This window comes from Thalia democratica, chromosome 9, assembly GCF_965202585.1.
Source record: "Thalia democratica chromosome 9, ktThaDemo2.hap1.1, whole genome shotgun sequence".
Lineage (NCBI taxonomy): Eukaryota > Metazoa > Chordata > Thaliacea > Salpida > Salpidae > Thalia > Thalia democratica.
The window spans coordinates 24285199-24306529 of NC_139173.1; the positions used below are offsets into that span (position 1 = coordinate 24285199).

At 27.6% G+C, this 21331-nt stretch overlaps 1 protein-coding gene across 1 annotated transcript; it reads left to right on the plus strand.

The window, feature by feature from the left end:
* The first annotated feature begins 373 nt into the window (after window positions 1–373).
* On the plus strand, window positions 374–14591 carry LOC145844944 (cytosolic phospholipase A2-like). The gene is made up of 17 exons (XM_082952362.1): window positions 374–383; window positions 550–581; window positions 1623–1707; window positions 2660–2820; window positions 3659–3769; window positions 4404–4444; window positions 4546–4815; window positions 7190–7309; window positions 7723–7828; window positions 7972–8095; window positions 8267–8403; window positions 9434–9487; window positions 9616–9724; window positions 10211–10392; window positions 13545–13752; window positions 14206–14354; window positions 14523–14591. Exons 1-17 carry the CDS (start codon window positions 374–376, stop codon window positions 14589–14591), a joined length of 1968 nt encoding a protein of 655 aa, XP_082808488.1.
* The last annotated feature ends 6740 nt before the right edge of the window (window positions 14592–21331 follow it).

Consider the following 21331-nt stretch of genomic DNA (forward strand, 5'->3'; position numbering starts at 1 on the left):
CATCATCAGTAGCTCTGAAACTAAATTAGCAAAAAATAAAATCAGCAAAAAAGCAATACACTACAATACACTAAAATTTTATAGTAGTTATGAACAAAAAGTACTTTAATTTAGATAAAAACTGCAATAAACTTTTAATTTTTTTAAGATTAAAAGTGAACTATAGCCTAGCTTGCCATCCATAATTAAGTCTAAATATTTAGTGTTTAAGCTTTCTCTGTTATGTAGCATTTACAAAATTTCTTTGTTTATGTAAATACTAAATAAAGTATTGTAACAGTTTGAAAAAATTTTAAACTAAAAGTTTATTTATGTCCTCTATTTGTATTACAGGTGTTTATAAATTGGAAATTAATTGCAGTTAAAAACAACAATGAGTTCAGGTACAATTTTTTTTAGTTTGAGAATAAAAGTTATGTTAATAAATTCCTCAATTAAACATTATTTGCGTAGATATAATTCTTAGTATCATAATTAAATGTTTTAGTAATTTTTTTCTTAGGTTTTTACAAATACAAATTATTCTATTATAACTATTACTAAATATAGGAGGTGAAAGGGACCTTGAACAGGAGTATGAAGTAAGTAGCATAATTTCTTGTTTATACAATAACATAAAGTTAAACTCTGCAGGCCGCTTGACCTAGAATTTGAAACTTTTTTTTATTTAAACCATTAACTTTGAGCTAAAGTTAACAATAAACCTTTTAAGTATTTACCTCACTGTCATATTTCCTTAAAAAAATTGAAATTTATATTTAAAACCATTAAAAATATTATATAAAAGTTAATATACTTTAAGCTTTATAATTTTATTTAAAATTTATCTTTAGATAATAAAACTATATAGTATATCTTTTTTGTTATAAATAGTATTATTTTTTTAACAAAAAAAAGAGACTTACTTAAAATCTTAACTGTTAAACCAAAATAAGTTAAAAAGTAAAATTTTTGAAACTAGCTTTTTAAAGAAATAGCTTTAGTACACAAGTTTATATATATTTTGATCTGAACAAAATACAGCAATACCACATTTTAGTTCATAGCCTATTTTTAAGAACACTTTTTTGATTCATTGTAAATTTTTATTACCATGTATATAGTGCTGTTATAGTTGTAAATATATCTCTTGATAAGTTTTCAACCAATTAAAGTAAATATAAGTCTGTTTATCTTAAGTAATATTTTATATAAATAAGCAAACAAAAAGTAACTGTTTGTATTTTCTTCTTTTCTTATTCTAGATAGCAAAATAGTTTGAAGTTAGGCAAAACAAGTATCGCGGCAAGTTAAGATAGTAAAACTAACATAAATCCATTTTAAAAGACATTTCAAAAGTTAATATATTAAAGCACACTTTGTTTTATTTTTGAAACAAAAAACTTGTTATTTATAACTATAAATAATTTGTAGCTAATTATTTTCAAATTAAAAACAAGTTGAAGTATTTTTTATTTTTTTTCATTTCAATAACAATACTTGAATTCTACTTATTTGAATAGTTAAAGATATGTTTTCAGTAAAAAAAAGGTTAATAATCTACTTGTTTTCTGTTTAAACATACTAGGATTCAATTAACTTTTAAAAATCAAATATTTTAACTTAAATTTGTTTATAAACAGGTAGATACACAACGCTATCAAAATTCTGATGTGATATTAGTAAAAGTTCTGAATGGAGAAATAAAAAGACGGATATTAGACACATGTAATTACTTATAAGTTAAATTAAATAAACTTATATGAAATTTCTACAACCAAATCAGTCTTTTAAATTGACTACTTAATGTTGAAAATACATTGCACTTTAATTTAAATTGAAATGGACTTAGTGCAAAATTTAATCGAAACTTCCCTTTGTCAACTTAAAACAAAATTTAATATTAAATGTCCTGTATTAAAAAAAAACACATATATTAACAAATCTAATTCACATTATTTTTTTACTTATCTAAATTTTTAGTATATTTAATTTATTATTGAAGGTTTAGTAGCCTTCATAAATTACTGTTTTCAAAATGTTGGACATCCATAATCTTATCTAGGGTTGGGCAGCATACAGCCCGCGGAAAGCATGTAAATACGGCCACTAGACCAAGTTTTGAAACTTGCACTATATCTTCTGATATACTAAAGAAAAAAAAAAGTTTTATGTACAATTTACGGAAGATTTGAAACTTACATTAGACAAAGTAAACAAACAGTAACATAGAATAAGTAGTTTGTTTAAACTGTTTGGATAGTTGAGTAATTTTCGTAAATCTGTAGAATAAAAGTTCTTCACCCTGCTAAGTACTAAAGTTTTCATCATCTGGCCCCCGCTGACTGAAAACGTTTCCCACCCTTAATCTACTCTAAAGTATTTACACTGTTTTTAATAAAAAGTTTGAATTGTATATAACTGCACTTAATTAAACACTCAATACTTAAATTTAAGTGGTCTTTCATTTCTTAAACAAGTGCAAAGAAATGAACAAGATTTATCGCTTATTTTTACTAAACACTGCTTCAGAAAAATTAATCTTCATCATGTCAAATCATAAAAGCAATCACAAATTCCTTTACAAATTTCCTAATACATCTAAACTGACTTTTCACCTTTAAATGCTTGGATTAAAAGTTGAACAAACTTTTCAAAACACTCAATTTGTTTCTAACAGTTGATGATCCCGATCCGTACTTGAAGCTGAAAGGAATGGGAACCGTCGGCGATGAGGAGCTTAGAACGGAAACAGTCGACAACAACAAGAGCCCAGTGTGGAATGAGTGGTTCTTCTTCCTTTTTCCTGAAAAGTCAAGTGGAAAAAAATGTCAAATTGAAGTGAGTTTTTTGTTACTTTTCTAGACATATTGGAAGTCTTTTTGAAAATCTGGTTGTCTGAATTTTAAAACTACTTTTACAACTTATAACTTTTGAATATAATGAATATCAAAAGTGTTCAATACTGTAAAATAAGTAATTTTACCTTAAGCTTGTTTATTCAAATTTGAATAAACTTACAATGTTTTATTTTTTAAAGTATAGCTTATTTATTTAGTTTTTGATCTATTATAAATTTTTTCAACACAAAAAACGATTATTCTAAAATTTTTAACTAGTTGAACAACTTTTATATTCTGTAAGTAGTATTCAACGCAAAAAAGTTTGCAGGATGGCCGCGAAAAACCGTAATCCCCAAAATACCTAGAATTTGATAATTTAGGCTGAAAATATTTTTAGAGTTTGAGATATTTTGAATAAAAATCACTAAAAAACCTAAAATTTCAAACAATTTTTACATGTTAAGTAATGAGATATCGATTTGACACAAAGAATCTATCATATAAATAAGAATTTTTTGTGCTTATCAAAATTTCTTTTAATATAAAAACCTATTAAAGAAGCTTTACAGTATCTTTCAATGTTTTCTACTATTTAGTAGTTTTTTACTTTAAACTTAAAGTAGACCCAAAAACGTGTACTTTCAAAACCTGAAGGAATTTCTAAAAACCCAGATGAAATTTTTCAAAAACCATTGGCCACCCTGAAAATGTTTAGTTTTAAAAATTCCTTTATGTTTTAATTTACCACAATAATTTGTAAAATTGAGCGGCTACTAACGGAGCATGATAACTTTTGCTGAATATCTCTGGAGTATAGTTAAAGTATTATTTTTCAGTTCAAACTAAAAGATGAAATGAGCATAAAACCTCAAGTTGGAGACACTGTTGTTTTCGATGTAAACACAGTAGAATATGAAAAGGTTGAAAAAGTTTCTTTAAAATTCGGGGTAAGAAACTGGTTTAGTTATAAGTTCTAAAGTAAATATAATTATTTTTTATATTTAACACTTAAAGTAAATATAATTATTTTTAAACAAGTGAAAATAAATAAATACGTTTTTGTGCACCTATCAAAGTCTTAAAATTTTTATTTTATTAAATACATTTGTTTTGCTTAAAAAGTAACTAAAAAATGGACTAATTTTGTTTTATATTATAATTTTTTTGTAAAAGTGCTTATAGTAATGACTACCCCTAAAGCTTGTTTAAATTTATATAAAAACTTACCTAGTTTTTATATAGCATAAATGACTTCAATTTTTTTAGTAATATCTCAATGTATCTCTTATCAATTTTTAATTTTATGTTTGTTAAACCTCAAATGTCTGATAAAAAAGTTTAACTTACAGCTGAAGCTAGTTTAATAATTTTACATTCATGTCCTAAAAGTTTTTTTTTTAAAGATACCAAGAAAATAAGTAAATAACTAGTAAAAGAGGTCGATTATTTAAAAAATTTCTACAAAGTGGGTGATTGTAAAAACGACTTAAGGAGTTTTAAATAAAAATTCTCAAATAAAAACTTTTTTTTTGCTAATAAAATTTAACAGTGATGTATTTGAAAACTTTAAATGATTTTTAGGAATCAACAATCAACATTGAAGTCACGAGAAAAGCATCAAGGTTAGTAACACTTCAAAATGTGTAAAAGTTTTTACTTTGTATGTGTTGTTGCTTATTCGTGTACAAGTATGCGAAATTAAGCACCACATTTGGTTCTGCAGAGACGTGACCAACATGCGATTCGGCGTGTCTTTGTGCGAAGGCGAGAAGAAGTTCATCGAAAAGAGGAAGAAGAACGCTTTCAGCGCTCTGAAGAAGATTTTGGGTGAAAAAGCTCCTAGAAATTTGAACGAAACCCCGACCGTGGCCGTGATGGGGTCCGGAGGCGGGATTCGCGCCATGGTCGGCTACCTGGGTTGCTTGAAAGCGCTGGAGGACATGGGGGTTTTGGACGCCACGAGTTACCTCAGCGGTCTGTCCGGCTCGACCTGGTTTGATTTCAAATGATTTTTTTTATTTTTAATGTTTATTACGCAAAAAGTTTACTTCCACACTGTAAATTCAAAAGTATTGTTATAGAGATATGACCAGAGATGTAAGACAACTTTTGTAAAGCTAGATAAGGCAAGTTTAAATCGTTTGAAAAATTACTCACCCAGTTCTTAACAAAGTTTTTATAAAAATTTTATTAGCAAATAATTTTAATCTATAAGATTAAAAGTTTTTATCCAGACTACAATTATCTTGGTCATAAATAAACTTCATTGTTTTTCTTTATTTAAATTGAGTTAATGTATTAAATAAAATTGTGCCTATTTACAATAGACGCAAGTTTTTGAAGACCAATCACCATTTTCAAAAATTCAAAGAAGATTAAGGGCATAGGGGGGTGTCCACCTTGATTTTTACAAGTTGATCTTATTTTATAGAGTTTTATCTGAGCTATAAGACATTTTTAACCGCTTCAAAGAAATCAAAGTAGTTTTTGAGATATGAGTGATCAAAGTCTGTCACCTCAATAGGTTTCTAATGGAAGGCGCAAACTAAAAATGCGAAAAAAGACCATTTCACTAAAAATCTATCTCCTCCTTCTTTTTCAAGCAATCTTCTTCAAATTTTTACAGAAAAAGTATTATGAAATTTCTAAACGATTGAATGCAGGAATTTTTTTAATTTTGAAAAATAAAATTACTATTTAAAAAAAATCACTTTTTTTTTTGTTTTTTTTTATCTAAAATTTTTATTTTTTAATATTTTTAAAATTCCAACATTCAAAGTCTTTTAAACTATAAAAGGAACGTTTCCTAAAAGTTTGAGGTTTTTAGCTCAAAAAATGAAGAAGAAGATAGATTTTTAGTAATTTTTAAAATTTCCGAGAAAATTACTCCCAAAAAATTTGCGGTCTATACGTTCGTACTACAATTTTTTATAAAAACTAAAATATCTCAAACGTTATTTAAGATTTTTCAATTCTATAAAAACTGGCTTGTAGTTTGTACTTTAAGCTTTCATATAAGATGAAATGTTATTTTTAGTAAAAAATAATGTCGGACTTCACTTATGCTCTAAATTGGCGCTTATTGTTTATTTATAGAGAGTAACTTATATTTTCAGTAATAATGATTTTTTTGCACTTAGTATACATTTAAAACTCCAGATGTATCTATAAACCGATTGATGCCATTAACATATAAACTTTAAGCAACTGCTATCTAGCAAAGTGTCAAACCAGCTTCTAATAAGGGGTTGCCAAAAAACCTGAAAACCTGGAAAAACCTGAAATTTGACATTTTAGGCTAAAAAACCTGGAATTAGAGAATTTTTGAAGAATAAACCCGGAAAATTCTTGAATTTTTAACAATTTTAACATGTTAAGTAGTAAAACTTGGATTCGACACAAAAATTTATCCTATAGATAAATTTTTTTTGTCATCATCAATTTCTTTTTAAACACGTTTTAAGTAGCTTTACAGTATCTTTTCAATGATTTTATACTGTTTAATACAGTTTCTTACCTTAAGCTTAACTTTATAATAAAAATAGACCCTAAAATGTATACTTTTGAAAACCTGGAAGAAATTTTGAAAACCTGAAGAAAATTTGCCAAAAAACATTTGCCAACCTTGCTAATACCAATAAAAAAGTTTAATTGAAAGCTTGAGTCGGCGAACTGCCCGGATAAGCCTTATGGCTTTACTTATGGCAACTTATATAATACAAAAATTTTAATAAAAAGTCATTAAAAAAAAGTTTGTTAGAAAGGTTCATAAAAGTTTTGTTAGCATAACCGTGCTTAAACTATCTTCAGAAAAAATATTAGTTTGAGAGTAAATATTTATACAAAAATACAAATTTTATGACTTAATAGATTTATAATGCTGATTATGTTTGCAAAAACGCTGTACATTGCATAAATATTTAAATCTTACATTTAATCATACAAATTGCAAAAATATGATTTGCGATAATTGCTGTGCACTCAATAACATTTCAATTTAAACACTAAAGTTGTAATTTTTATAAAACAGTGTTTGTTTTATTTTAAATATAACTTGCTCTGTTTTATTTTTGAAGCACTATAAAATCAAATTCAAACAGCATACCATTTAAACAACAATATATGTTATATTTTTAGCAGTTATCTTTAATTTTTTATACTTTTCTTCTACAATACAAAATTAGTGACACAAAATTTATTACTGAGGTCATTTTTTCTATCTCAAACATACTTTGTTTTAAATATAGTCAAAAGGTAACATTCGATACGCAGCCATAGAGCTAAAACTTAATTTACAAGATGTAATCTACAACAAAATGCTTAAGAAAATTAAGATAAAGTTTAAAATTATGACTAAAAAATTTCAGGGCTCTGTCTTTTGCATACATGAACTCAGAGTTTTCCTCAGAGGGTATTGACCCTGTTAATAAGTTGGCAAGAGAGAGAATTTCAAAGAGAACAGTAGGTGATCATGAAAAGATTCTTAAGTTAGTTTTACGGTATAAAAAAAAAGTAAAAAATAGTACTTTCAGAATAAAATATTTTCGTAAAAAGTGTTACTGCTATGAAATCTGATAAAGTTATAAAAAAAGTTCTTTAAAAGTAAAAAAGTTTATAATATTTTAAATCGTACTTTTTTATTTTGCAAACGTAGTAGTTTTTGAAATAAAAAAGTAATTTTTAATTTTAAATACTTATCCGTTAAAGTACAAAAAATACAAGTGCCGTAATAAAGTTTTGTTAGACTTTATATGTATATGAGTATAAATAAGTTTTGATAAAAGCATATTAAATTCGGTGATGAATGAATCAACATTTTAAATTACTTAAAAAACCTGTATTTTAAACATTTTGAAATATTAAAAACATGTAATCTTTTCGTATTGTAGCTTTTTTTCAGACTTTGTTCGGAGAAAATAAAATGCAGCATATTTGAGCAAGGTCAGCCGGCATCGCTAGTCGACAATTGGGGCTATATCATTGGTAGCATATTGTTCGGCGAAAACGTGAGTGATCGTTTTTGTTTCTGGAACTATACTAGTTTTCTTTGAAAAGTCGGCATTCAGAAACTTTTTAGAAGCTAATTTTTTTGTCGTAAATTGTTGCACTGCGAAATGCTGTAAATTTTGAAAACATCAAAATAATTTAGATGGAAAGCTGGAAAAATCACAAGCTGTCTTCGATGAAAAATATTATCGATAACGGGGAAAACCCTATGCCGTTAATGGCTTGCTTGAATGTTCGGTTGAACGAACCCTCCGTGCAGTTCCACGGTTTGCGTCTCTTGATTTTTTTTATTTATTTTGAAACCAAAGCTTGTTTTCCAATCCCGTAGAAGAAATGTAGTTTACTTTAACATTATTAAGTTATCTCATAAACGTTGAAATTGTTGCTGGCGCGCCATCGTGTGCTATTCAACATCTATCTAAAGTAATAATTTGCAGAATGGGTGGAATTTTCCCCTTACGAAGTGGGCATTCCGAAATACGCCGCCTACGTTCCCACCGAAGACTTCAACTGCAGGTACGCGATGGGAACCAAGGTTCACAACTTCGAGGAAGCTCCCCTTCATTTTCTCATGGTTTTTTTTTTATTCGAAATACTTTTTTCAAATTGTGATTTGTTGGAGTGCTGCGAGTTGTATTTAGATTAAACTTGTTACAGGGTGTTTGGGGCAGCGCCTTCGCCATGATGCCTTCGAGGTTTTTAAACATGAAAATAGATGAATTTAGGAAATTCATCAAAGGTTTGTAAGTTATGTAGCATGGTTTAGTTTTTGAGTGTTAATGTCCGTTTAATATGTCTATTTAAAACAAGTTACATGACAGTTCAAATTCTTAAAAGAATTTTTTAAACGGCCTCTAAAATAATTACTTGAAATTATAAAAAGTCTACTAGATATTGATAAGTTTATGATGATAAAAAAACATTTACTGAACGATAAAATTCATAATTACAAAAATAGCCATATTTTAGTGGATTGTGAAACTTGTTAGCCATATCTCTAAAAGTAAAATAAAATAAATTAAAAAACTAAATAATATAACTAATACGATTAAAGTAGTAAAAAAACCAAAAAACTGTTATATAAAGAGATAGTTCACAGTTTTCGAAACTATCATAGTTTTAAATGTCAGAATTTGAATCATGCCTTAAAGCTTTTATTTTTATCAGAATTAAGAAAATCTTTCAAAAAATCCGCAACAGACTGGCTGCTTAATTCAAGTTCAACTGCGGAAGATAGGCAAGAAATGATTTATCTTTCATTTTATTATTATTTGTAGTTTTATTCCTTTTCTTGTAACAGTTTGCTAAAATTACTGTAGTTTTGAAACTTTTTGACATGAATTACAAAGTAAGCAAAAGAAAATCAACTCAGCATAAAAGCATTTTCAAAAATAGAAGGATTTAAAACCGACGAGACTAGTATAAGTGAAAAAAATAAAACCAACTACAAGTGTGGTGAGAATTTTTATTAAATTTTTTAAATTCTAACCAAACAGGGAGGACGCGGGAAATGATTTTCTTCTACAAAGCAACCAAGTATTTTTAATTTTTGTGTTCAGCTTTATTTAATGACAGCTGTATTAAAAAAGTTTAATAATTATTAGGATAGTGAAGATAACAGAAGCTGGAAAGAGAAGATGTACGATGGGCTTTGCAAAGTGAGATTCAATATTAAATAGTTTTTCGATTAAATTTTTCAGACTACAAATACCTAGTTTATAAAAACCAGCAGCTGTATTAGATAGTGGTTTATAAACATTTTTTTATGGTTAATTTTAATTAACAGTTTCGAGTGTTTGTAACCGGACAATCTTGGAGTTTCATGCAGGGGTTGAGGTGGGCCAATGAAAAACCTTTGAATCCGTTGAGGAAAGGAACCAAGGACATAAGAGAAAGTTGTTATATGATATTTATCTCAGTTAAAATTATTTTCATTTGTTACTTACGAGGTCAGAATAACTCCACCGGCAGTGCAAAAAGTCGCGCTAAATATTCTGCTATGCGCAGGGAAAAATATTTTAATGAATACCTAAAACTGAGAAAATGATCAACTTGTTTCACAAAAGTTGTAATTTATTTGAATAAAAACGTAAGCTAAGAAAATTATTAACTAGTAAAAAAAAGTTTATTTGAATAAAAACGTAAAACTAAGAAAATGGTTAACTTTAAAAACAAAATTATTTAAATAAAAACGTAAAACTAAGAAAATAATTAACTTGTAAAAAAAATTATTTGAATAAAAACGTAAAACTAAAAAAATGATTAACTTTTTCACTAAAAATAAGTTATTTAAACGAACACGTAAAACTAAAAATATTATTACCTTTTTTCACAAAAAAAAGTTGTTTAAGTAAAAATATAAATACAAACTAAATTATCAGAAGAAGAGTTTGCGGACTGCGATGAAGCCATGGACACCTCGGAAGACAAATTGAACCTCGCCGACGCCGGACTGGCCTTCAATTCTCCTTACCCTCTTCTGTTGCGTCATCAGAGGAAAATTGACGTCATAATTTCGTGCGACTTGAGCGCGCGTAAAAGTGACGATTATCAGCCGTTTGAAGTCAGTGTTTATAAAGGAGCATTTAGTATTTGAAATATTTAGATTATAAATTTATATATATAAAATAAGGTTAATATTTAAACTTGAACACCTTCTACTGAGCCCACTTGAAGGGCTTTTAAATAATTTATTGAAATGGCGATTTTAAAAATACTGGAACATATGTTTCATAAAGACAAAAAAGATTGTCTTTAATCTTCAGCCAGTTCAAATTTAAAATAAAAAGCACTTTGGTAAACAAAGATGCAAAATTATACAAAAAAAAAAAAACAATCTGACGTAAGAATTGAACATTGTACATTACAAATATTCAGTACAAAAATCGATCTACCATCTAATTAATCAAACAACTAAAATTTAACGAAAACAACAGTTAATTGACTATAAAATACTTCAAAATTTGTTGTATTTTAAGAGGAGCTTTTTCATTTGTCGACAAGACGATATGAATTCACTCCTCTTATTTAAACAACCTTCCTTTTTTAACGCATACATAACGGCTGTTGATTCTTTTAAGCACAGCCTACAAACAGGGTTGTTACCATCTGCTATTGGCAGTGTTCTTTTTATCACCTCCCAAGTTAATTTAAAATCAATGTTTTTGCGCGTAAGGCCGCAAACATACTTCGAAAGCTCTTAAGCGCAAAAACATTGATTTTAAATTAACTTGGGAGGTGATAAAAAGAGCACAGCCAATAGCAGATGGTAACAACCCTGTTTGTAGGTTGTGCTTAAAAGAATCAACAATCGTTATGTATGCGTTAAAAAAGGAAGGTTGTTCAAATAAGAGGAGTGAATTCATATCGTCTTGTCGACATATGAAAAAGCTCCTCTTAAAATACAACAAATTTTGAAGTATTTTATAGTCAATTAACTGTTGTTTTCGTTAAATTTTAGTTGTTTGATTAATTAGATGGTAGATCGATTTTTGTACTGAATATTTGTAATGTACAATGTTCAATTCTTACGTCAGATTGTTTTTTTTTTTTTTTTTTGTAAACTTTTGCATCTTTGTTTACCAAAGTGCTTTTTATTTTAAATTTGAACTGGCTGAAGATTAAAGACAATCTTTTTTGTCTTTATGAAACATATGTTCCAGTATTTTTAAAATCGCCATTTCAATAAATTAACAGATGTTCTTGTGCTAAAACTTTATTTCAACTAACGGCGTTTCACTGCTCTCAAATAAATTTAAGAACAGATCTACGGAGTCTCAAAAAGCTCTCTCTCTATATATATATATATATATATATATAAAATAAGGTTAATGTTTAAACGTAAACACTTTCAACTGAGCCCTTTGAAGGGCTTTTAAATAATTTATTCAAATGGCGATTTTAAAAATTCTGGAACATATGTTTCACAAAGCTTTAATTTTTCATAAAGCTTTGATCATCAGCCAGTTAAATTCAAAATACAAAGCACTGTACTAAACAAAGATACAAAAGTTATGCAAAAAAACAAAAAACAGTATGACGTAATATTGTACATTACAAATATTCAGTACAAAAATCGATCTACCTTCTAACTAATTAAACAACTAAAATTAACGAAAACAACAGTTAATTGACTATAAAATGCTTCAAAATTTGTTGTGTTTTAAAAGAAGCTTTTTTATATGTCGACAAGACGATATAAATTCGCTTCGCTTATTTAAACAACCTTCCTTTTTTAACGCATACATAACGGCTGTTGATTCTTTTAAGCACAGCCTACAAACAGGGTTGTTACCATCTGCTATTGGCTGTGCTCTTTTTATCACCTCCCAAGTTAATTTAAAATCAATGTTTTTGCGCTTAAGGCCGCAAACATACTTCGAAAGCTCAGTTTCATTTTCGTATACACCACCTTTAAAGGATTTTTTATGGTTGGCATACCGAAATCTGAATTGAGTGGAGCATAGGCCGATGTAGAACTTCTTTTCAAGGTCAGAGTTAACTGTTGCCTTGTAAATAATGTTCTCTGACCGGCTTCAAATTTACAGCCACCGGCGCAATTACACTGATTTTTGATTGAATTACTTTTGTTTAAAATCCTTTGATTATGTGACTTGATTAATCTCTCCAAATTCGCCATACATGAATAACTGATTCGCATATTATGTTTGTTAAATATCTTTGATAATGGGTTATTTTTGTTGAAATTTTCAAAACAAAAATTGAAAACATTTCAACAAAAATAACCCATTATCAAAGATATTTAACAAACATAATATGCGAATCAGTTATTCATGTATGGCGAATTTGGAGAGATTAATCAAGTCACATAATCAAAGGATTTTAAACAAAAGTAATTCAATCAAAAATCAGTGTAATTGCGCCGGTGGCTGTAAATACAATTTGAAGGGGGGCAATTGCCGGTCAGAGAACATTTTTTACAAGGCAACAGTTAACTCTGACCTTGAAAAGAAGTTCTACATCGGCCTATGCTCCACTCAATTCAGATTTCGGTATGCCAACCATAAAAAATCCTTTAAAGGTGGTGTATACGAAAATAAAACTGAGCTTTCGAAGTATGTTTGCGGCCTTAAGCGCAAAAACATTGATTTTAAATTAACTTGGGAGGTGATAAAAAGAGCACAGCCAATAGCAGATGGTAACAACCCTGTTTGTAGGCTGTGCTTAAAAGAATCAACAGCCGTTATGTATGCGTTAAAAAAGGAAGGTTGTTTAAATAAGCGAAGCGAATTTATATCGTCTTGTCGACATATAAAAAAGCTTCTTTTAAAACAAAACAAATTTTGAAGCATTTTATAGTCAATTAACTGTTGTTTTCGTTAATTTTAGTTGTTTAATTAGTTAGAAGGTAGATCGATTTTTGTACTGAATATTTGTAATGTACAATATTACGTCATACTGTTTTTTGTTTTTTTGCATAACTCTTGTATCTTTGTTTAGTACAGTGCTTTGTATTTTGAATTTAACTGGCTGATGATCAAAGCTTTATGAAAAATTAAAGCTTTGTGAAACATATGTTCCAGAATTTTTAAAATCGCCATTTGAATAAATAATATATATATTTATATATATAGATACTACCAATGTTTTAGCTTTACTAAATTTACCCTTATGACTAAAAGGCCCTTACAAAGGCCTTAAAAGGTGCTTATATGTATTTTTGTTTGTGTCAAGACAAAAAACAATCACAAACAGGAGCTTTATTTAGCCGAAAACTGGGCCAAGCAGTACGGCATTCCGTTCCCCACAATCAAAGGCAAAACTCCGGTCGACAGTGAGGGCAATCTTTCGAAGGGCGGCATGAAAGAGTATTACGTGTTCCACGATGCCGACGTGCCGCGGTGCCCCGTCGTCATCCACATACCGATCGCCGCGGTGAATTTCAAAACCCACTCCGAACCAGGTTGAAGAAGCTTTATAGCAGTAAATGCCTAAAAGTTCAATGACATTTTGCTGTGATAACACTTATTCTTTGGCTTTAGAGTTTATATCTATAGGCAAAATGTGTAACACAAACAAACTATGTAAAAGTTTTAATGTGTTTCATTAAATTTTTTTTATCAAGTTTTATTCACAGTGTCTTAAAGGTAACAATTGCACAGAGTCACTTTACCACGAGCTTCAATTTTTCTTATAAATAACTTTTGTGATAAGAATTTTTCCTTTGAAACATTCTTTTCCAACATATAAAAACAAATGATTTGTTCATTAAAAATTGAACTTTTTTGATTAAACTAACTGTATTTAGTTCGTTCTAAAGTGATGCTCCGTGCATTTCTGACGCCCTTAAAAGTATAATATTACTGTTTAAAAAAGCATTTTATTTCTAAAAAAACTGGTAACATTCAATCATCAGGCGTGAAACGAGCAGAAGGTGATAATTCTGGCGACGTGAAACTGTTTGGTATGCATGGAGATTACAAGACCACAAAGTTCGTGTATACCAACGAAAATTACGACAAACTGTTCAATTTGATGCGTTTCAACACTGCTTCAGCTAGACAAGTGCGTATAAACAGTCAATTCAAAACAGATTACTAGATAGTTACATTCGTAACGGTATCTAGAGTTTTTAATTTTTTGTTGTATTTGAAAAGTTTATAGATAAATCACTTATGGTTAAAACAAGTTTAGTTGTGTTATGTATCTTTCAACATTTTAAATTATTTTCAGGCTATTTTTGAAGCTATAGAAACAGCAACTCAATCTCTTCGTAAAAACCCTGATAAATGGAACAAATAATACTTCTGTTAAAAATCAACATACCACTTATTTTAGAGTTTTAAATAAACATTTACTACTTGTTAAAGTTTTTTATACTTGGCTTTTTTACTTACAATATTTCAAAGATATTTTTTGAATTTTGTTTGACTCAGTTCTATTTCAAGGTGTACAATTTTTTTAAGAAATATTTAAAGAATATTTTACATCCTATTTTGAGAATGAACTGGTGTTGTTAAAATATCTTACCCTATTTGGTTTAAACTTTTTTATGCTTTTTTGAGCTGTATATAAAAATGATTTTGTACTGATAGTTTTTAATAACTTGTGCTGGTTTTTAGTGCATTAAAAAAAAAAACTTATGAATAATTTTTAAATTATTTAGTTGCTTTAGTAACAAACTTACTGCTCATTAAGTAGTACTTAATACTAGTTATCAGTTTTTATTCCATCTATAGCTACCAATATTTTGATAATTAAAATTTGTTGTATTTTTTAGTTGCGTGTCACAGTGTGCATCTGTTGCCCCGACCTTGGATTCTGAGTTTAGCTTTTTGTGAGTCGCAAATCATATAAAAAGATAGCACCAAAATATTAGCTAGTTACAGCAAAATACTTTAGAAAATGTTGGTTTTTGTCTGTTTTGAATAAGTTTAACTTGAGGGCGGGGTTGTAAATGTAATATTTATTTTGTAGAGTTTTATCCAAACAATAAGTTTCTTTTAGTAGTTATTTCAAAATAAGCTTACAATTTAAGGTATCAAAACTAAAGTTCAAAATTCATTGGTATCATTTGGAAGATTAAAACTAAAAGAGCTAAAAAAGATTTTTATGGTAAACTTACAAAATGGTAAACAGCTTTTACTTTTATACAAAAAATAGACTAAGTAAAACAACAAAAATATTGTTGATAATTATACTATTTTTATTAAGAAAACAAATACTTTACAGCTTGTAAGTGTATACTGAAGTGTATGGTAACAAATTTAATAGCTTAAATAGCGACAATTAAAGAGAGAAAAAGGGGAGTTTGAAAGAACTTTAGTAAATTTTAAAATTAAAAACGTATAAATAACATCTGACATGTAAGTTAAAAAAATGATCGGGAAGTTTTGAAACGCTGTAGCAAATGTAAATAGAAGTGCTTAATACTTTTCTTTTTTCTAATTCGGGTGATTTATCATATAATAATTTTTTGAAAGCTGTGTAAACGACCGTGGTAAACCTTTATAAGGCAGCGGATTTTGAAATACCGTTTTACTTTTTAAGAGTTTATTGCTTAATGTTTTGCTTGCTATGTTTATACTATATTATAAAATCAGAGAAAGTTATAAGCGCAATAGAATTGTAAAAATTAATTTTGTAAACTCTAACGGTCTGTGCGTGTTAATCATCTTAAAAATTTAAGTTTTGTTAAATTTAATTACCTAACACAACTTTTAATCATACCACCTTGATCGTCAGGCCAAAGTCCGAAGTTCTCATTTAAACTCGTCAGTTAGTCACGAATTGAGAAAACTGTAGTAGTCAACCTACAAACAGCTATTATACTCACAACTAAACCACTGTTTGATAGTGACGTCATAATGTCTAATTGCTGTGCAGTTTCCACGTGCAAGACAGATGACATAATAGTTTGTGATTTTACAAAATATAAATTGTTGACAATAGTCTTTAGAGCCAAACCCTGGACTTTAATGGTCTATGAGACAAGCTTTAACTTTATATCAACACGCTTTTATTATTCGGTCATTAGACCAAATCTCTTGGTAGACTAATACTCGAATATAAATCTTTTCTGATTGATATTTTTTAATTTAAAACTTTAGTATACTACTACCTGTACAATGCTTATCTATAAAAACTGCTTGTCTTATAAATTTATGAGTAACACTTTTCTGGAAGATGATTTCAAAAACCTTGTGTTGAAAAGTTATATTTCATTTTCAAAGTTAAAAACTATTAGATTCTAGTTAACAGTATTTAATTAATTTCAATCTTGTCAAACTTAAACAAAACTATTAAAAACTGTATATATAGCCGTTTATATATACTATTTTTTACCAAGTACGATATTTTAAACAACTCCCAATTTAGTTTCAGAAATGATATTCTACCGCCTTATCTTTTTCTAAATTTATTGAAGGAATTCTATTTTTATTCGACAGAAGTCAAGCTGTATGTACAGTTTTAATGCCTCTAAGTTATAGGGGTTGGCAGGCAATTGGTTGTCACGGGTCAAATTTCAAAATGTTCCGCGGGCCGCAGCTTTATTTTTAGTCAGTTTTTATTTTTATTTCGGTTTTTGTCACACTTAGCAACTTATAGGGGCCTGGCCTGTTTAGGATGTATGTTTGTTTTAGTGTCTATAATAAATATTTAATATAGTACTTTTGTCCTTATATTACTTCTATCATTAGTTATAAATTTGTTTAAATAACATAACAGTTTTGTGTTGAAAAAAATTTAAAAGATACAAAAAAAAAAAAGACGATCAACTACAACTAAATGATGCAATAAAACAATTAATAAAATTTTATATCTGTTTCCTCTTCTAGTTCGGTTTCATAAAGTGTTATTTTTTTCTTTTTCTTCCAGTCTTTTGAATTTTGAAGATAGCCATTTCACGTAGTCGTTTACAAGCAACTCTCACTGACATCTGTAAAAAACTAAGCTCAAAAAACAGATATGTACACTTTTTATATAATCAACTTCTTTATAAGATAAATTAATCTTTATGTATTAAATACATTGCACAGCACATATTTAAAGTTTCAGTTATTTTGTTAAGTTAATTAAAATATAAACAAAACTTTTATTATTGATTTCATTTCAAACAGAGCAAGTTTTTATTTTAAAACCTTCAAATACTTTAATAATCTAATTAACGTTTTCTTGGTTGCAACTTTTTGAAACGAAAAAGTTACAATTAGTTATATCAAACCAGTCAGTGTTTTTAAAAGATAAAAAAATCTAAAAAAGCCAAGATTGATATTTAAACAAAATAATTTAGGAAAAAAAAAATCAGTATTAGTAAATAGTTTTTGACTTATTTTAAATGTTTCTTTACAAATCTAATATAGTGATAAAATAATTATAAAAGAAACATTTTTATAATCACATGTCAAAGCAAAGACCTAAATTATAAAGAACTGACATGTTAGTAAAACACTGTAATGTTTGTACACATAAAAACGTTTATGCTAAATAAAATTACTTATTGCATTGTCAACTTACTGAATCTAAGAATGTTTCCAATCCAAGTACGTAAGCTTTTGTATACACTCCAAGACGTTAGTGTTTGAAATGAAAAGCAAAATCTAAACTTAAAAGAAAAACTGCTAGAACTACTATCTATCTTATTTCACATATTTAAGCTTAAGCAGTGAAGATATTAAATGGTTTTTGAATGATTACCAGGAACTTAAAAGCAAAACTAATAAAAATACTTTTTTTTCGAAAAAGTCAATTTAAAATATAGTTTTGTTTAGCGGGCCACAGCTGGCCCGCGGGCCGTAGTTAGCCGACCCCTTCTATAAGTAAAGCCTTTGTTTGTGTGGATAGATAAATTAATTTAAACATATTAGAATGTTATGCTTTAGGAAAAAAATATTTTAATGTTAAAATCAGATCTCATTGAAAGAAAACGTTTCGTGAGTTTGGAGGACTTGTTTCAACTTATGGAAACATTGATGTTGGTGTTCTGCAAGACTCAGTTTTTAAACCTCTGTTGTTTCCAATACATATAAATAACTTACAGAAAAAAAACAGCTTAAAAGTTCTAAACTTTTAAACAAAATACATATGGCCAAATTATTTTTATCTATAAAGAGTAGGTTTTCTATTTCACAACATATATGTACAAGACAGTGCTAACCTTAGTTTGGAAATTAACAAAATTTAAAACTGGCTATAAAACTTAACTTAAATGTTAACAAAACAAGATGCAAGTTTGTTCTTTCAAAAAGAACAAAATTTGAAAAAAGCATTAATATAAATACAAAAAAAGATATAAAAATCACAAAAAAAGTAAACACAAACAAATACTTGGGTATCTAAATGAATAACAATCTAAATAGACACAATATACAGAAACATTAAAAAAAAATTATCAAAGACAGTTGAAGTTCAGAAAAAACATAAATATGTTATTTCAACTATTTTAAAATTTGTTTCAATATAATAACATTTAAAAAGTAAACTATAGGAAGTAAAACTCACTTTTAATGTTTATAAACAAATGTGAAAATGAAAAAAGTTTTATTTTTAAAAACAACGAAAAGTTCTTTCCTCTTAATGGCGCCATCTTGTTTTTGATCCAATCAAAAAGCTTCCTGCTGGTTCCGCTACAATCACTTGCTGTCTATGGGCCGGTATCCCGCGTCGATCGCTTTTCCACCACTTTCGTTGCTTCAGAAGGTAAAATCTGGCGGGAAACAAGTTTGGTGTTTTTTGGTGGAAATAATGTACTTTTGTACTTACTCGTTTTAGTAATATTATTGTTTATTTTTTAATAAATTTTGACATTTTTTAAAGAATACGAAACAATTTTGGTGTACTGGGCAGTTTTTTATTTTCCACATACTCCTTTTATTAGTTTACAATCAAAACCATTAAACTGTACTATAAAGTATGTTTCCATTTATTTAGTTCAATAAAAAGCTAAGGTAGTTTTATATTTTGTAAGAAAGAGCTTTTATAGTATAAAATAAATACTGAACATTTAAAATCATAATACCCAGACCTATACTAGGCATCATGTGATTTTAGTTTGATGCGTTTGTTAGAATCCATTTTACAATTTAATTATGTTTTATACCTCTAAAACATCAATTGATTGTACAGGTACAAACAGCTTCAATAGTCAAACTAAAAATGACTAAAAACTTATAAAGCATCGACAATTTTATTTTTGTTAACCAATTTTTTTTAATTTAAATAGTAAGTTCAAGTTTACGAGTTTGTATTAAAACGAGAATTACTTTAAGGCGTTTTTGTTGAATGCAATGTAAAAAAAAAATCTTGAATGATTTCCAACTGCGGCTTGTAAATAAACTAATAAATTCGTTAATTAATTTCTTTCTTTTTGATAAAGTAATAATAACGTTGATGTTCGTTAAAAGTCCGAAGTGTCTAACTTAATTAAGCTGTTTTTCTGGTATTTTATCAAAAAAAGCTACGTATTTTTTCTTCGTTTATTCTAAGCTTAGTTGCAACCTTCACTTTTATGTGTTTTTTTGCAGGTTAAAAAACTAAAAAAGCTTTTCAATAGTATTAAACAAAGTTGACATAACTTAATTAATCTTTAATAAACATGTTAATTAATTAAATTACAAATGTACTTTTATAAGGTACAACCATATAGCGGTTAAAATCCAAGTATTTACTTAAGTGCAATGTGAATTAAGTGCTTATTCTTTTAGAAATTCTGTTGTCTTTGATCTGTGAGACTGTGATATTTAAGATTAAGAAATCTATGCAATTAATAGCTACTTTAAACTATAATATTAAGTCAGGCTACAAAAGAATAACAAACGATTTAAGTAAGCTAATGTTTTGCATTATTTAGAAATAGATATTCGAAAGTTTTTATTTACAACAATTATAACCTCAAAGCAATCAAAAATTAATAGTTTTTTAAACAAACGAGTAACTTTATACGAAAATCGCGAATATAATACTTTTATTTTGAATACTCGTGATTTTAGTTTTTGAAACAAAATTTCACTTATACTGCAAAAATCTTAAACTTAAAGTCAATTAAGCTGTTAAAATGTAATATCAAAAAAAAAAAAACTCAAAAAAGCAGTTATTCTAATTAAATAAACAAATTTAACACTCCTGTACTAAGGATTTAGAAAAGTTAGGCATTTTTAATAAAAAAAGTGCTTTTGCTTAAAACATTTATGAAAAAACAAGTCAATTGGTAATTCTAAGTTGCAAAAAATTTACTTATTGAAGGCTAAGTAGACTTATTTTATTTATAATTTATTTCTATTGATTTGTGTTGTATTAAGTGAATTTACACTTGTTATAAATGTAAGTTTTATTTTATTTTTAAACATAACTAAATTTATACTAATTAAAAAATTGTTAATAAAATCTAAGCTTATTTAACGCAAAATTTAAAAGTAAGAAACATAGTTTTGATTTAATTTTGTTAACGTTAAGTATGTATTTAAAATTTACTCTACTTGTAGTTTAGTCATAAGTGTCAGTAGTTAAACTATTCAATTAGTTAAATATTTTTATTTGTTTGAAAACTTTAACTAAGTCCTGCCTAATTTATTATTACAATCCTAACTGCTTTCAAATTTGAAACACATTTGTTTTGCTTTTTAAGGTTTATAATTAAGCTTCACTTCATAAAAGTGTACTACAACAATATTATTTTGAAGAAAATTTTTATGCGGTTGTTTTTTTAATTCGCTTAAACTAAATAAGTTTAAGTAAAAGCAAAACGTTCAACAAACTTTTCAGTCCCTAAGAATGAAAACTCATTGTTTACGAGGCTCAAAGTTCAAAGACGAAATAAGTAGGTTATTTTGTTCATACTTTAAATACTAAACATTTATTAATTTATTTTTGTTTAAATGACCAAACGAGAAATGTATAAATAACCAAGTAACTGTTACAAACAAATGTTAATAAAATTTTCTATCTAGTATTATACAAGTTTGTGGTTTTTATTCAAGTTTAAACGAACTCGTAGCTGGTTTTACGCTATTTGCACAGTTTTAAGTTTATATTCAATGAAACAT

Coding starts and splice junctions, on each gene's coding strand:
- LOC145844944 (XM_082952362.1), top strand. Junction 582..1,622: donor ACCTTGAACAGGAGTATGAA/GTAAGTAGCATA, acceptor GTTTATAAACAG/GTAGATACACAACGCTATCA. Junction 10,393..13,544: donor ACGATTATCAGCCGTTTGAA/GTCAGTGTTTAT, acceptor AATCACAAACAG/GAGCTTTATTTAGCCGAAAA.